At 46.8% G+C, this 18,187-nt stretch overlaps 1 protein-coding gene across 1 annotated transcript in view; it reads left to right on the top strand.

Moving 5' to 3' along the window:
* The window catches only part of PIK3C2B (phosphatidylinositol-4-phosphate 3-kinase catalytic subunit type 2 beta), a 692,267-nt gene that overhangs the window by 442,231 nt on the left and 231,849 nt on the right, over positions 1-18,187 (top strand). Inside the window, exons 22-23 of the mRNA XM_085647698.1 lie at positions 699-868; positions 17,540-17,696. Of these exons, the coding sequence (XP_085503824.1) occupies positions 699-868; positions 17,540-17,696 (327 nt within the window). The remainder of the gene's footprint in view (positions 1-698; positions 869-17,539; positions 17,697-18,187) is intronic.

The following is an 18,187-nucleotide window of genomic DNA, read 5'->3' as shown; positions in this document are numbered from 1 at the left end:
TTGGATCGTTAGTTCTCTGTATTAAAGCCTACAGATATGGTCTTTGTTGATGGAAATGTCATGGATTACAGTTGTGAGGAATGATTTTGCTGTTGGTTGAGGGCAGCTCCTTTATTTGGGGCACCCTACAACACCACTGACACTCTGAATCTTGTCACCTCAAATGTCTTTCACTCTAGCAGAGTTTTTAAGCATAGGACTATCACAGTGCTATCCACACCGAGCTAGAGGGTGACAAAAGCCTTTAACCAATTTTACAGCAAAATCTTTAAGCATAGGATTAGCAAGTGCAACTGCTCCTTCGATCTCCCTTCCCTGTACATTCTGTTCTTCTCACTCAGTCACTTATTCTCTTGCCTTACATTCTACTTCCTCTGTCATTTCTCTTCTACTCTCCACCTGTGTCATTCTCATTCCTTGTTTATCTCCATTCTCCTGGTTCTATCTCTCCCAATCTCCTTTCTGTGTATCTAACTTTGTCTCTTTTCCTCATTCGTTGCTCTCACAAGCTTTCATTTTTCATCTTGCTAGTCTTCACATTGATTCCTGTGTCCCTCTGCTGCATTCCTCTACTGTTTTTACTGTAGTTCATTTCACCATCTGCACTCCCCACTCTCATTGCCTTGTTCCCATCCCTCAGCCCCTCCTCTCTGTGCCCCTTGCTTCACGCACCTTTACTCGGCCTCCTCTCCCTGTAGGCGGTGGAGAACTTCATCTACTCGTGCGCAGGATGCTGCGTGGCGACTTATGTGCTGGGAATCTGTGACCGGCACAACGACAACATCATGCTGAAGACCAGCGGCCACATGTTCCACATTGACTTTGGCAGGTTCTTGGGCCACGCGCAGATGTTTGGCAATATTAAGAGGTGAGAGCAGAGTTGCTAATGGGGAAAGCAGAGTCCTATTCTGGTGGTGTGGTGTGGTGTGGAGGGGAGGCCAGAGCCCTTGCATACACCACTGGGTTGGGCAATCTACTTATGGGACTCTGGGAATACTGGCCAAACTACTGTGGAATGTGGTGGAGTAGACTTTAACCCACAGTAGTTATCACAGGAACGATTGGTGCGAAGCAGGGCTGCAATTCGATCCAAAATCGGGAGGGGGCTAACTACTAGAAAAGTAGTGATGGCCCTATCTTAAAAGCTGAATCAAAATTACTTTTGGGGGCTCCCTTCAGTCTTCTGGCACTATACCATGATGTGAGGTGTCATTTTTCTCAAATATATACAGCCAATAGTGCATTTCTATGCGCACTCCCAAGTATTGTTAGTCTCGGAATGACAAGACTTAGCAATGTTTGCAGTAGATTCCAGGTTCTCCCTCAAGGAATTTTAGCAGAATTCCTATTGTTGTAACACATTAAGCCATTAGTTGTGGTAAGATGCAGAATTTCAGGTCCTCCTCCACTGAGTCAGTCATAGGAGGAAGTATTCCATCAAGAGAGCAAACAGGGGCTCAGTTGTTGGAATACTCACGATCCTCCCGTGTCTAAATAAGACGGGCGGACTAAAGGTTTGGTGGGAAGGATACAGCATCATGTTTGTGCCAGAGCACCCTGCTACCAAACTCTAAATCAGGCCCTTAGTACATGAATCAACATTCTTGCAGTCAAGGGGAAGAAGGCCTCTGGTCTGTGGTTTGTAACACACAGAATGTTGAATGTGTATTTCCATCATTCCAAATAGTACCCCAGAGTTTTAGCTGACAACCTAATATTCTTTTTCTATGATATGCTTAGGCTCTCCCAAGGCCTTAAATGGCACCCACATTTGGAAAGATGTTGACTGTACAGGCACTCAGGAAACACAGAAACTGAGGATGAAGTGTGATTATCCAATTTGACACAACAACACAGAATCAATGCTAAAACTTGCGATATACCCATAAACCTTGGTATCTGTTGAATATTACATAGTAATACACTTTATAAAACTGTTTGGCAGCATTGCTTGTAATCTGCTTCAAGTTATGTCAGTGGACATTTATCAGATGGCATAAGTGTACCTAAGGGGAATTTTTGTGTGAGGTTGGGTGGACTCGTGCATTCCCTGCAGGGATCTGTGTTTGCCCCCATCTTAAAAAGTTCAAATTGAATACTTTTGAGGTGGGTAACAATAAGTTCGAGGCATATGAGCTGCAGATTACACACTTTTGCATAGATCGCCATCTGGTGTTGGGCCCGGATGTTTGCAGTTTGTTTTTCCTCTTGGAAAGTCTTTGGAAGTCACGAGGTCGGTGACTCCTCCCTTGGTTCGTATTGCGCATGGGCTTCGGCTCCATCCTCAGATTGGTTTTTTTCCGCCATCGGGCTCGGATGTAATACTTCGCGCTCCGGTTCCGAACATTCCAGTTCGACGATCGAAGCGGAATCCCCGCTCTCCGCGGTATTGTTTAGATACTGATCTCCTCAATCACCTTCTTCTTCGACGCACCTTCGATTCCAGTCATCGACGGCGGCCTTCGGGCCTATCCAGGATCCGGTCCCGGCTGATGGAAAGAACTCCATTCAAGAAGTGCCCTAGATGTGGGTCCAAATTCCCCCACACCGATCTTCATGAGGTGTGCAACCTCTGCCTCTCCCCTGAACACGAGGCTCGAGACTGTCCCGCCTGCAAGTCTTTTAGATCCAAAAAGACTATTCGAGATCGAAGGGCCAGACGAAAAATGGCGCACTCCTCGACGTCCGTTCCAGTCGACATCTTCGGGGACGACGTCGAAGCTCCGGGACACCAGCACACCGAAGAGGACCTCATCAGTGCTTCCGAAGCCGGCGACTCGGATGTGGAGGACATCACCCCGGCGCAGAGGGTCGTGAGTAAAATACCCCCTCCGACTCCCAAAAAGGCTTTGGTCACGCCTTCGCCTTCGGGCCTAGGCAAGACCAAAGACACTGCTTCGAACACCCCACCTTCGGGCCCAGTGACGAAGCCAAGTAAGCCTTCCGGCGGCTCGGGCTCGAGCCAGCCTGCCAGCGGTGCCGAAAAACACCCTTCGGCACGAAGAAAAGATCGGCCTCTACCTCAACACCAAGCTCCACACCAAAGCCCTCGGTGTCGAAACCCAGCCTCTCGGTGCCGACCAAACATCATAAGGCCCTCTGCACCGACACTCCGGCGCCGAAGCCTGTATCGGCACCGAACAAAAAATCGGAGGTTCCCAAAAAGCACGGCACAGACAAGCCTAGGAAGCCGTCGGCCCCGAAAACGTCGGCGCCGACCAAACAACCAGTGTCACAAGAACTTTTTACACCGGATCCTTTGCAAAAGACACTTACCAAGGATCCAAAAACTGGACATTTGGCACTGTCTTCTAAAAAGAGACATTTGGACAAACCAGCTCCACTTCCACCTCCAAAGAGGAAGGACTGTGCTACCTCCCCTTTCAGAGTGCCTTCCTCGCCTCCTCCACCTCCTCCACCCTCTCCACCTCCACCCCCTCCACCTTCTCCACCCCTGCCTCATCGCTCTCCGACCCCGTCTCCAGACCATGATGATCAGGGGGACCCATACTACGACCCAGCAGATGTGCCACAAGACCCCACGCCTACAGGATTCCCAGACCCCTGGGATGATTATAATAATCCAGACATTCCAGATGTCCCACAAGATGACCTATATCCATCTAGGCCAGGGGTACTCACAAACTTTCTCTCGAGGCATAAATTTACAGTGTGGTTTCTGGCTGAGGGCCGCACCGGTGGGGGCGGGGCCAGTGGGGGAGGGGGCGGGGCTAGACCAAAAAAAACTATGACCATGAGGTTGAGCACAGGCCCCTGCTGTGGACGCCTTCGTCCACTGAGCCACCAGACCAGGCATTCACACATTATCTATCTATCTATCGCTCTGTCTCCCTCCCTCTCTCTGTCTCCCTCCCTCTCTCTGTCTCCCTCCCTCCCTCTGTCTCCCTCTCTCTCTCTCTCCTTCTCTCTATCACTCTCCCTCTCTCTCTCCGTCTCCCTCCCTCTCTCTATCTCTCTCTCTCTCCCTCTGTCTCCATCACTCTGTTTGTCTCCCTTTCTCTCTGTCTCCCTCCCACTCTGTCTCACTCACTCTGTCTCACTCACTCTGTCTCACTCACTCTGTCTCACTCACTCTGTCTCACTCACTCTGTATCACTCACTCTGTGTCTCCCTCTCTCTCTGTCTCCCTCTCTGTCTCCCTCTCACTCCGTCTCCCTCTCACTCCGTCTCCCTCCGTCTGTTTATGTAACGTGCATATCAAGTGGAAACAGGAATGCGTTCTCCTGCATATTAGTCTTTCCAAGTTGCCAAAGTAAAAAATTATAACATTCCATCAAGAAAGATGAGACCTGCCTCTGTTGTAAACACGTTACGAAATTTTCCTGGGTTACCTAACTGCAGTCACTGAGCAATCTCTCCTGCTCTCTGATTTTCTATCAGAAACAAAACGTCCGCAGTGTTTTCACAGATGTAGGGTCCACAGTACGGCTTCTTCAGCCCCACCCTTCTGGTGTGTTTTGACCCACCCCCTCCCGCTCTCCATTGTGTTTTCAACCCCCCCAGGCCCCTCCGCACTCCGTTGCCTTTTCAAACCACCCTTCCATATCAACGTCAGAATCCCGGCGTGACGCAGTGCTTAGAAGCCTCTGACGGATGTTGCATAAAGCACTCAAAGTCACTCATTCACCCGCCATCACCCGTTGTTGGCTGAGTGCGTCCCTGCTCTTTTTGTAGCACTATTAGTGGACCTTACACAGTCTTGTGTTGTAGGCAGAGGCTGCAGACTCTTCTGTCAGCAGGCACCTACGCAGCCGGTGCACGAACCTCTCTAAACAAGAGACGCGAGGCTTTAGACCAGGGGTACTCACAAACTTTCTCGCACACAGCCGCCGCACCCAAGTACTTCACGGGTCTTTTAAAGACCATTCACTTGTTAATGAGGCTTTGTTGTATTTCACCTCTTCTTAGTGCCCCTGCATCTCCACTCAATCAGAGTGGAGATGCAGGGGCGCTAAGAAGAGGTGAAGTACAACAAAGCCTCATTAACAAGTGAATGTTATTTAAAAGAACCGCCCGGCCCCCAAAGGCATATGATGTCGGCAAGGTCCGCGGGCCGCCAAGGAAGGCTTGCGGGCCGCTGGCTGCCCGCGGGCCGTACTATGAGTACCCCTGATCTAGGCCATCGCCACCAGAAGACTCACTAGGTTTTCACCACCTACTTCAGAGGGCGGCACATTATCACGGGGTACAGCTACACACTGACCCAGTTGAGGAAGATTTCCTCCTAGATACCTTTGATACTGCACATAGGTCTACTGCTATACTACCTATTCTCAAAGGGGTAATAAAACATGCGCCAGTGGTTTTTAAAGACCCAGTCAGGGCTAGGGTCCTAAACCCACGCATAGAAAAAAAGTACCATCTCCCAGAAAAATATAAAAATAGGGCCAATGAATTAATCCAAGAGGGTAAGACCATAACTAATACCTCTATACGCTGTGCCTTAGACGCAGCAGACACAGCTTCCAGGGCCATTTACACCAGTGTCCTACTCCGTAGACACGCTTGGCTGAGAGTTTCAGGCTTTAAACCCGAGGTACAAGCCTCCATATTAAACTATCCGTTCGATGAGGAACATTTATTCGGTCCAAAGATAGATGAGGCCCTCGAGAAGATGAAAAAAGACACAGATACGGCGAAATCTATGGGAGCCCTACAGTCACACCCTCCTAGACGCTCCTTTCGCCGCTCTTCCTTTCGGGGCACGGGCAGAGGCAACTCCTCAGATAGCGCGTCCACATCCTACAAATCCCCTCCTCAGTCCACCTTCACAAAAGGTTATCAAAGAGGTGGCTATAGAGGCAATAACAATAAAGGCAGAGGCAAAACAAATACCGCCCGCTCTGCCACACCGCCTACCCAATGACTTTCCCCTGCTCCCCCCAGACCATCCCACTCCGGTCGGGGGTAGACTACAAAATTTCCTTCACGTCTGGGAGTCCATCACATCAGACAAGTGGGTGACCCAAATTATTCGTTCAGGGTACTGCCTGGAACTCACATCTACCTCCCCCACATTCCACCCAGGCAACGCCCAATGTCACAAGAACATTCCACGTTACTAAAACAGGAGGTGATCTCCCTCCTACAAAAACACGCAATAGAACAGGTCCCCCACGATCAGCAAAATGTAGGGGACTACTCCCTATATTTTCTGATACCAAAAAGAGACGAGACTCTACGACCTATCTTAGATCTCCGGCCTCTAAACACATACATACATTCGGACCATTTTCACATGGTAACACTTCAGCAGGTACTTCCGCTCCTCTCCCAGAACGACTTTCTCACCACTGGACTTGAAAGACGCGTACTTTCACATTCCGGTACACCATGCCCACAGAAAGTACCTCAGATTCGTAGTGGACGGGCAACACTACCAGTTCAAGGTGCTCCCATTCGGGGTCACAACAGCACCACGGGTATTTACCAAGTGCCTAGCGGTAGTGGCGGCACACCTCAGAATACAGCACATTCACGTCTTCCCATATCTGGACGACTGGCTCATAAAAGCCGCGTCCTACAACCAATGTGTACACCACACCGCCACTACAATCCAGCTACTTCACCAACTAGGCTTCACGGTGAACCACCAAAAGTCCCAACTAACACCATCCCACATAAAGCAATACCTCTGTGCCACCATAGACACCTCAAAAGCCATTGCCTACCCCAATCCGGCAAGGATCGCAAGCATTCAGGCTTTGCGTCAAAAATTCATGCTTCAACACTCCCTCCCAGCAAGAGTGTTTATGCAACTGATAGGGATGATGGCCTCTTGCATTTTTATAGTGCTCATGCAAGACTCCAGATGCGTCTACTCCAAGAGTGCTTAGCGCGCCAATGGAACCAGGCCCAGGGGCAACTGACAGATCTGGTGTTGGTAGACGGTCACACCCATCGCTCTCTGCAGTGGTGGAACACCACAAATCTTTCCAGAGGTCGACTGTCCCTGGACCCGGTTCCACAAATAATCCTGACAACAGACGCATCGCTCTCCGGCTGGGGAGCTCATCTACTACACCTCACAGTGCAGGGCACATGGACACCGCAACAAAAGTTACTCCACATCAATCATCTGGAGTTACTGGCAATCTTTCTAGCCCTAAAATCCTTTCACACACACATTTTAGGCAAGGCAGTCCTTATCCGCACGGACAACATGAACACCATGTACTACATCCAAAAACAAGGCGGCACACACTCTCCACAGCTCTCTCAACTAGCACAGAGCATATGGAGATGGGCCATACCCCAGAAAATCTTTCTCCTGGCCCAACATGTCCCAGGAGTCCAGAACACCATGGCAGATCTGCTCATCAGACAAACGCAGCAGATCCACGAGTGGGAACTTCACCCGCAAGTTCTTCACCCGTTCTTTCAAATGTGGGGGCATCCACAAATAGACCTATTCGCCACCCACGAAAACAAAAAATGCCCAAGCTTCGCCGCCAGATACCCACACCCATTGTCCAAAGGCAATGCGATATGGATGAACTGGTCAGGCAAATTTGCATACGCCTTTCCACCTCTCCCACTAATTCCATTAGTGGTGCGAAAGCTACAACAGCACTCCCTCACACTCATCCTAGTAGCTCCAACATGGGCCAGACAACCATGGTACACCACGCTGCTGGAACTCTCAGTAGTGCCACACCAAAAATTACACCTCTCACCATGCCTCCTAACCCAGAACCATGGAGAGATCAGATACCCGGACCCAGCTCAGCTCAACCTTGCGATCTGGCTCCTGAAATCCTAGAGTTCGGATACCTTAACCTTCCCCCTGACTGTATGAATGTTATCAGAGAAGCTAGACGTCCTACCACTAGAGCCTGCTACGCTGCCAAGTGGAAACGATTTGTTGTTTATTGCCATAACAACACAATCAACCCTCTAGACGCATCCATACAGCCCATCATATGCTACTTACTACACCTACAAACATGTAACCTAGCATATACATCCATTCGGCTACACCTCGCAGCAATTGCCGCTTACTTACAAAACAGACAGCACCTATCACTTTTCAGAGTGCCTGCCATTAAAGCCTTCATGGAAGGCCTAAAACGAATAATTCCCCCCAGAGTGCCACCCGCACCTGTGTGGAACTTAAATATAGTGCTCACAAGGCTAATGGGACCGCCTTTTGAACCCTTGCATAAATGCGAACTGCAATTCCTCACATGGAAAACAGCTTTCCTTGTAGCCATCACCTCCCTTAGACGTGTCAGTGAACTACAAGCACTTACTATACAAGAACCTTTTGTCCAAATGCACCCGAACAAGGTTGTCCTCCGTACCAACCCAAAATTCCTACCCAAAGTCATCTCACCCTTTCATCTAAACCAATCGCTAGAATTACCGTTTTTTTTCTCGCAACCTCAAACTGTTGCAGAAAGGGCTCTACACACACTGGATGTTAAAAGTGCCTTGCTTTACTATATCCAGAGAACACAACCTTTCAGAAAGACAAAGCAACTGTTTGTCTCTTTCTCTCCACCTCATAAAGGCAACCCCATCTCTAAATCAGGGATAGCTAGGTGGATTGTAAAATGCATACAGATTTGCTACCACAAAGCAAAACGCACGCTCTCTGTTCCCCCTAAAGCCCACTCTACAAGAAAGATAGGGGCTTCTATGGCTTTTCTAGGGAACATCCCATTAGATGATATCTGCAAAGCAGCTACATGGTCAACACCGCACACTTTCACTAAACATTACTGTGTAGATGTGCAAACCAAGCAACAAGCTAGTGTGGGCCAGGCTGTACTGAAAACATTATTTCAAACCACTGCAACAGATACGGGTGGTCGCGGCTAAGGTTGGGAACTGCTATATAGTCTATGCAAAAGTGTGTAATCTGCAGCTCATATGCCTCGAACGGAATATGCTACTTACCAGTATGCATCTGTTCTTGGCATGTAGAGCTGCAGATCTACACACGGCCACCAGCCTCCCTGTATCTGTTCCAGTCTATCTTATTTAGATACAACACACATGGGTTTCTTCACTGTTGTTACTACGCTCCATCTTTCCCTGCTGGCGAAAAACAATCTGAGGATGGAGCCGAAGCCCATGCGCAATACGATCCAAAGGAGGAGTCACCGACCTCGTGACTTCCAAAGACTTTCCAAGAGGAAAAACAAACTGCAAACATCCGGGTCCAACACCAGATGGCGATCTATGCACAAGTGTGTAGTTCTGCAGCTCTACATGCCAAGAACAGATGCATACTGGTAAGTAGCATATTCCATATCTGTTGTTCACATTTTATTTTATGAGTTGTAGGAGTTCTGGAATAAGATTGAGAAAATGATCAGTACTAGCCTAACAGAAGAAGGGATGATAAATGCATGAAACTGGCTACTAGCAAGAGTGATGGAGTGAAACAAAATCGGAAATAGAAATAGAATTGAAAAAGATTCTGGGCAACTGGGGGGTATTTGTAGTTTAAGGAAAAGAGTGAGTTTGCTGGCGTTCTAGTTTGTTGTCATGCAGCAAGCAGGGAAGTGAGAAGAACAGATAAACACATCATTCCTAATGCCAAACCAATTTCACTTTCAGAGCTATAGCACTGGCTCTTCTAAGCCTAAAAAGTGTTGCAAGATAATAAATGCTTGTTGCCTGGCATTTTCAATTTCAAGAAGTACCATTCCTGTTGGTTAAACCCATGGTAATCTCTAACCTTTGACTTCGTTTTTCATTGTCATCCTTTCTTGTACGTGGTTATCTTCTACATCGCTCTTGTCATCTCTTTGTTTTCTCTCATCCCCATCTCTGCTTTTTCTCTCTTCTAGTCTTTCCAATCACTTATGCCTTTCTCTGCAGACATTCTCTTTCCATCTTTCTTTGTGTAGTGCTCTTTATATTGTTCTCTTTTTCTATCTTTAGCCTCCTTATCTGGCTTTGCCCCTATCTCTTTTTCCTGCCTGTCCTTGTCTACACCTTAGCTGTAAATGTCTACCGTTTCTTTGACTATTTAGAGGCCTTGATGGGTTCTCAAAATTTGCACGACCTCTGTGCCTTGCAACATGCCTTCAACAGGTACAGTGCATTTAAATGGTGGTGCAGACTGAACTTTGCCAAATGTCATCAAGTACCGAAAGCTTAAAAATCCATGACATCTGGTCTTGCAACGTATTGTTGTGGGTTTGTGGTGATATTCATAGTGTTTGATGGCTCAATTTGTAGGCCCCTCACATATGTAAAGGTTCACGGCAGTGGCGGATCCCAGCTAAGGCAGAGGAGCGTCACCCCACTGCTATTCAGCAGTGTAAGAAAAAATAAAATTATGATAACTCAACGTTATCATTTCATTTATTCTTGTTGCGGGCGCAGCAGCTTTGGGAAGCGGCACGGGGCTGCTCTGTTGAAGCAGCAGGGGAGGGGAGGAGTGGTTTTCACTCCCTATGTGCGCATGAATGTTTTGCCAGCTGTCTTGGGCTGGCCAAACATTTATGCGCAAATAGCATTCTCTCCACCCAGGATGCATTACAGCCTGGGTAGAGAACATGCTCAGGCCCCCATTACCCTTCTGAGTGCCGAACCACAGCACTCAGACCAACCACAACGCTGCATTGCAGCGTTGTGATTGGCTCAGGGGAGCCTGGGTGTTTCGGTGTCGTTCCTGTACCGGCCGGAGGAAGGAGTGGAGAGATGCGACTAGGAGGAAGAGGTGATGCAGACAGGAGGTAAGTTTAATTTTTTTTATTTACCACCTTTCCCCTTCCTCCCAACCCTGCCACCCCCAAACAGTACTGGGCCACACTGGTTCACATAGAGGACATCCTTGTGTTTTTGCTTTAAATATCACTAATTCGGGCTTCTCTGAACAATCCAGTGTTGATCTAACAGTTTGGTTTCGATTCCATTTGGCTTGGTTTAGTAAGGAAAGTTATTCAGTGATTCCTGTATAAATGTGTTTGATATGCTGCTGCTTCATCTGTTCAGAAACAGATAAGCAATATTTAAGCTGTTTTGTTCCCATATCAGATGTGCAAATGTAGTGCAGTTGTACTCGCATGATCTTGTAGGAATGCAGCTGAAGCTGCATCTTCATCACCACAAGTGTTCAAACAGCACCCCAGCACCCTGCTCACTACAGCTGTATGAATTTGCCAGAACATCCCCATTCTCACCTTCGTTTCTCTAGCATGACTGGCATTGCTTTGCATCCAAGCATACATTTTGATAAACTGGAATTCGTCCTGTTCAGAGTGCATTTCCAACAAAAATACTTTAAAAAGCTGTTCTGAAAATCTTACCACGACACCCTTCTACTATGACATCCTGGACAAAAGATCATTCTCTGCAGTTATTTGCTTGTTCTTTTGACCATGGAAGGTGATAAGTTGTCAAAGCCAACCCATATACGAACATAACATGCTCAAGCAACCACGTGTTGGATTTTCACTGTGGAGGAGGATGCCCACAGTACTGGGGGCTTGGTCTCAAATGCCTGCAGACCTCAGTGACTTAAGTTGAAATCAATATATCTGTGCAGCCATGCTACTGATTTAGTTGCAGTACGCAGTTATGGACTCCGCGTGGGCTCACTTGGGTACCTTTCAGATCTTTTTAAGCCAGGGGATGGAACCGAGGGTTGTTGTCAAAGCTCCAGGAGACATATAGAGACAGGCTCTGGTTTTCCTGAAGTGCTTTTCCTTCCCCGAGGCACTGAGCGATGCAGAGAGATGTAGGCGTTTTCCTTGTACAGTATCTTGATGGCATTGTGTCTTGGAGCGGCACAGACTTCACAAATACATCTTTCACAGATCCTCATGCAGCTAGGCTTTTCAGATCTTTCTGGGCAGACTTTTCTGTAGGGTGCAGTAGTCCAACAAACCCCTTCAGCAGCAGATAGAGTTTTTCTCCTTGAAAGGCTTCCATTTGGATTCTTGTTCGTTACTCTCCGTCCTCAGTCTGGCAGGAGGGCGCTAGTCCGGGAGACTAACCTTGAATCACAGTTGCTCTCAAGTGCACATACTATTGCAGTCATCCTAATCATATGTAAACAAATGTTTAAGGGGCATGTACTAAAATGTTGATATGGGGCAGACCCTCTCCCCCATTGAAGAAAACCAGCGAAAAGGCATGTGTCTTTTGAAATAATCATGCTGTTACTGCCACAAAGCCCGACTTTAGAGCAATGCTCTGTGGTCTAAATCTATGCAACATGGAGGTGCATCAGTGATCTTGAGGGATTGTTGGGGTCCCTGTGGGAACATAAATCAAACAGAGACCTTAATGCGAAAAACGACGAGGGCAGGACAGCACACTCTTTAGAGCCATGCAAGGGACTTTTGTCTAGAATGGACTTTCCGTCTTTAGAGGCTTTAACAAAACAATTTTTTTTATCAATACTGTTCTCACCAAAAGACTGGGATATGGCCTCTTCTGTTCCCTAGTGGGCCTCTAAGGATGTCAACCAGTTTCCTATGGTGGTCACATTTTACTTTTATATGTGCCTCGTACACCCAGGTAAAAGTGGTGTCTTGATTTTCCTGGTACGGCATCTGCGGCTCCTGAATGGACCAAACAGATACCGGATTTCCTAGGGTTGCTGCCCCTCCACTCCGCTGTGTGCCACTGAGGCTCATATACGAAAAGTGTCTCTTGGTTTTCAAGGGTCACACAATCTCCAACCCTGGGTGGATCCCATAAACCCAAATGTGAATCAGATAGCTTGAACGACTTGCATAAGAGCATCCCCACAGATGTTGATGGGGGAGAGGAAGGCTAAAACCCTCTCAGCCCAATGGGTGCTGCACGCCTGGTGTGAATACCGCATTACATGTGGACTGCCGTATTGGGGGCGGATTCATGATTGTTAATAAGGTGTGTACCTTCTGCAACCAGTGATACAGCTTGTCTACAGTACATGCCAGAAGCCTGTGGATTGGGTTTGAATTCTGTGAGACACTTCGTGCAAAGAACTGCATTAAAGGAGCGTTTCTGACCTGTTAAACACTTATCATTCATAGATTCACGTTTTTGGTCGCTGTGAGCTTTTATTAATTACAAATTTTGTCTAGAGCAGACTGGGCTGGGAAGGGAGCTTTACAAAGAGCAAGAAAGGGGAGAGCGAGAACACCCACCCTGATTTAAAAAGAAACATTATAGAATCCGTAACTGCTTAAAATGAAGCGGCGCATGATCAAAAATTGCAAGGAGGGAGCGTGGAGAGTTGTAACTGTCTGTAGGGATGGACAGTCGGCTCGTGGATGATAAGAGCTTTAAACGGTGGGAAGAGTTATCATTTTCTAAATATTGTGTTTTCAGAAGGTTGGAAGGGTAGCTTCGCGGCGCTGTCATTCTAGATTGAAAAGGACGAGCCAGAGAAGCCTTGAAATAGTGCCTGTTCAATATGGAACTTCGAACTCCCACTCAGAACTGATTACCGCTCATCTTCTGTGCACCCTTAATTATTGTGACTGTATTTGATCCAGGGAGCTAGGCTCCCAGAAAATACCAATATCGCCAGGTGGTATTACACATTATTCTGACTTCCATACTGGGAATGGAAGCATCAAGGTTTGCAAGTTTCTCTGTTACAAGGTGTGAAAACAAGTAATGTTGTTTTATTTACTGCATGAAATCAAAATCAGCCATGTTGGATTTCTTGGAGAAACACCTGCGAGTCTAAAATACACCAGCTGTGGTGGTGATTGCACGCTTGAAATACCGATTTGGGTGCACGTTCATGCTTCAATCAAATGGGGACTCCCGACTCTTGGGGCGAGGAGTGGGACTGTGGGATTGTGGATCGGTTTCGAAATTAGATACGCGGTGTAAGATTTGACTTTGCCCTTTAGAGGGAGTCAGTGGTGTACTTTTAAAATGGAGTTTACGTTGTTTATCCGTGTTAGTGTGAAAGCCTGATGTCTGCTGAACTTTTAGAGGCACTAATGTGGTTGCAGGGAGACCAGGCAGGATTGCATTTCAGCATTATTGGAAATATGGTCCTCTGTGTGTCTCGCTAAAGCTGTGCCGCCATGCCCTGTATGTTTTCTACCATTACAGTCTAATGGAGTGACCCAGTAAACCTCTGCATCTGTGTAACAATTAGTATAAACAACAAAATTCCTGTCGGTAGCTAATCACAAATAAGAACGAAATGAATTAAAGGTCAACTGGAAGAACTAATCGACAGCAACATAACAGAAAATACAACCTGTGAAAATGATTACTGCACTATGTCTTTTGAGCGCAACTACACGAAAATATCTATGTACAATAGACTTAAGGTTGCTCTATAAGATGGAAACAGTGTGACGTCCCTGCATGTGCAGAGTGAAGGGTTATGTGACTGTACACGTAAAATGCAATAAAATATAGAACAATGCAATGCTTAAGCAGTCTGCAAGCTGTTTTTACAGACGAAATAAAGACATCATCATCCAGACAGGCATCTAGAGATTTGTTAGAGGTCCAAGAGGGATTTTTGCTTTTGTACAGACAATTAATATTTTCGACGTTTTGACCCATATATTCGTGGGTGCTTGAAACCATCTCAGGGGTCTTCATCAGGACGTGCAGGAGGGGCAACCTTGAGTTGCATGAAAGACCCCTTCCATGGAGGAAGTCCAATGGAAGGTGGAAAGACGGCAACTCTTCTCGTCTTAGATGGATTCCAAGGCAATAAATGAATATCACAGACACAATGTGGACCCTTCAAAACACTGAATGTAAAAGAATGAGCCATTAGGGAGTGCTTTTGCCCTTCCAAAATATTTTGAGGAATGAACGCTTGCCCAGCCGGTTGGACGCTTCAACTGCCAGCCTTTAATTCATTCTGGTCTTATTTGCGATTAGCTACCAACAAGATTTTTGCTGTATGTTTTCTAGTCAACCCTATATTTTTCCCTAGTGAACCTTCTAATCAGCCACTCGAATCCAGGCGTTCCAGAGTAGGCTCTGCTGAGAAGGATCACATGAAGTGAGCTCTCAGCCAGAGGGAGGGTTCCTCCTGCCTCTTTTTCCTTGTTTATTAAGTGAGTTGTTTTTTTGGTGGTGGCAGTACAGTTCTAAATCAAGGGCACTACCTTTTTAGGTCTCGCCTGAGCCAGCGCATGCGCTGCTCTGGCGAGACTTTTAGTAAGTGGGCATTGAAAAATCCGACCACATGCTTTTTGTGGGGCCTCGAGCGTGCAGTCACGTGCACTGTTACGCGCAGAGGCGCCATCTGGCTTTCCTCTGTCTTCCTAATTTAGTGCATCGCTCGACGGCACCCTTACTGCGCGCGCACATCAGCATTAGTTAATCACTCCTTCACAGCTTTTATTTTGCGTGTGCATTACAGCGCGTGCAAATGGCAAATTAGCATTATTCACTCCTGCACGGCTTTTATTTTGCGTGTGCTTTAAAATAATATTATTAGCTATCTATTGTGACACAATCTATGTTACATGGATGTTTTTTAAAACGATAGCATTTGTTATTCCCTCGTGCAGTGTGTTTTTTTTTCCTGAAACAAGCAGCTGATACAGGGCAAGGCGACATAAGCAGAGGCATTTAGCAATGCATTACTGCATTAATTTTTTATTGCATTCTCCTCTCTCTCTCTCTCTCTCTCTCTCTCTCTCTCTCTCTCTCTCTCTCTCTCTCTCTCTCTCTCTCTCTCTCTCTCTCTCTCTCTCTCTCTCTCTCTCTCTCTCTCTCTCTCTCCTTATTTCTCTCTCTTTTTCACTCCCCTACATCACTCAGCGCCACCACAGCATCGCTCAGCGCCACCACAGCATCGCTCAGCGCCACCGCAGCATCACTCAGCGCCACCGCAGCATCACTCAGCGCCACCGCAGCATCACTCAGCGCCACCGCAGCATCACTTAGCGCCACCGCAGCATCACTTAGCGCCACCGCAGCATCACTCTGGGCCACAATATCACTCAGCACCACCACAGCATCACTCAGCACCACCACAACATCACTCAGCAAGACCTAAGTATCATTCAGCATCACCTCAGCATCGTCTTAGCACCAGTCACCACCACCATCACCACTACCACCTCAACATCACTCAACACCACCTCAGCCTGCTCTCGGAATCTGCCATCTGTTGATTCTCCCTTAGCGTCTGGCCGCTGATAGTGTTATAATACAGGTACTAGTTCACAACCTTCAATCTCCAATTGTTTATGCCCCCTCAAAAAAAGTTACCAAACAACTATTGGAATAGGCAAAAACAAGTTGCCAGCATTGCAAGAACAAAAAGAACAAAAGAAAAATGAGGACATTTATTTTTGTACATACATTTTTTAATATGGTCGTACTGTTGGACATAATGCCTTCTTGGTCATATATAAGGTAACAAAAATGCTTCTGACACTTTTTTATTACAACTTTTCAGCATGCTGCACAGCAGCCACATTTCTCTACAGCACAGCTTAAATACATTGGCAAAGTCAATAGCTCTGCCTAAACACTTATGAGGCCCCAAAGGCGAGACCTATTGGCTATGCCAATGCTTGTTTTTCTCGTACCCATGTTAGGGCCAACAGGAGACTGAATGGGGATCCTTACCTTTCTTCGGGTGTTTGGGTAATTTGGTTGCTGTATGAGACAGTTTAATTGTAAGCAAATGATGGATAACATGCATTTAGACTCCATATACGTGGTGCATAAGGTGGTGGTTCTCTTGCAAGCTGGTTTTGTCCAGGGTAGAATGACAGCCTGTACATCCCCATGTGAAGGACCTCCTTTCCTGATCTTTTTATCTGTGTCGTGCAGTGACATAGCTAGACTTGCTGCCACCTGGGGTGGCCCCTAAGTTTGCTGCCCGGGTGCAGGTAAGAGGGGGGTGTGGGAGGGTGGGGGGTGCGGAAGACGGATGACTTGTTCTCGGGGCCGGGTGGGATGGTGGAAGTCGACAAACCTGACTCTCGCCGCCCCCAAAATCCCGGGCCAGACCCCCTCCCCCAGCTACACCACTAGTTTCGTGGAAAAGAGTTATTAGTGCCAGTGTCTAATTTGAGCCTTTTTTTCTGGTGCTCAACACCGGCAAATATGATGGTCTGCCACTTGATGGTGCAATTTCTCTAATTTAGAGATAAGCACTGTTACAGTTGTTTATTATTACCATACACATAAAAAGTGACGAATACCTGCAGCCCAAGTCGTTTCTATAGCTATGGGGGTCTGCAGTAGTCTGACTTGTCACACTTGTAGAACTGTGATGGTTAGTAGTTGTATTGATACTGTCACTGGCAGCGGTTATCATGTTTTAATGATCTTATTTATGTTTTATGGACATATGTCAAAATAAACTTATTATAATTATCCTTTGTAGTGCCTATGTTTAAACATCCTATGATCCCATCCATCCATTCAATCTCCTATTCCCTCTCTCGCTCTGTCTCTCTGTCTCTCTCTCTCTCTCTGTGTCTCTCTCTCTCTCTCTCTCTCTCTCTCTCCCATATTATCTTTTCCAGTTTTTTGTTTTGCAGAAGTTTTTGTCTGCTTTTCCTCCCCTTTATCATTTTCTTGCTAACCATGCTCTCTTCCCTCTCCTTTGCAGGGATCGGGCACCATTCGTCTTTACGTCAGATATGGCATATGTCATCAATGGGGGCGACAAACCCTCTAGCAGATTCCATGACTTTGTGGACCTTTGCTGCCAGGCCTACAATCTGATACGGAAGCACACGCACCTATTTCTAAACCTGCTCGGGCTGGTGAGTGGATAGAAGTTAACTATGCAGTGACATGTGAAATGTAAAGTCTAAGGTTGGAATTGCAGTACTGGGGTTTTTAGGACCCCAGCGGTGCCAGGGGTACCACCCTATGGCTTCGAGTTCTTCCTGTCTTGGACCACAGTGTAGTACTTGAAATTTTCATTCTCAGGGTAATATAACAAAGAACTTGGCAAAAGAAGCTGAAATAGCAAAAGACATCTTTATTAAACTCAAATGAGTGAGACTACGTCACACAGAAGCCTTAGCAACTGAACGAGGCAGTCTCCAGAACAAAAACCAGTCTTCTCATTTATACAGAATATTACGCTTTGGGCAACACCGCCCCTGTTTTACAAGTGGTCATTCACATATTTTCGCTTCAAAGAAGGAACAGAGTTATGATGACAATCCCACATTTCAGCTCGTTCAGCCCACTATCATTTAACCCAGCAAGGCTCAGAACCCTCATCAGATATCAGCAGACCCCAATA

Source organism: Triturus cristatus, chromosome 1_1 (assembly GCF_964204655.1).
Source record: "Triturus cristatus chromosome 1_1, aTriCri1.1, whole genome shotgun sequence".
NCBI classification, from domain to species: Eukaryota; Metazoa; Chordata; class Amphibia; order Caudata; family Salamandridae; genus Triturus; species Triturus cristatus.
Note: the sequence above shows the minus strand (reverse complement) of the source record. Positions and strands in the feature narration are given on the sequence as shown.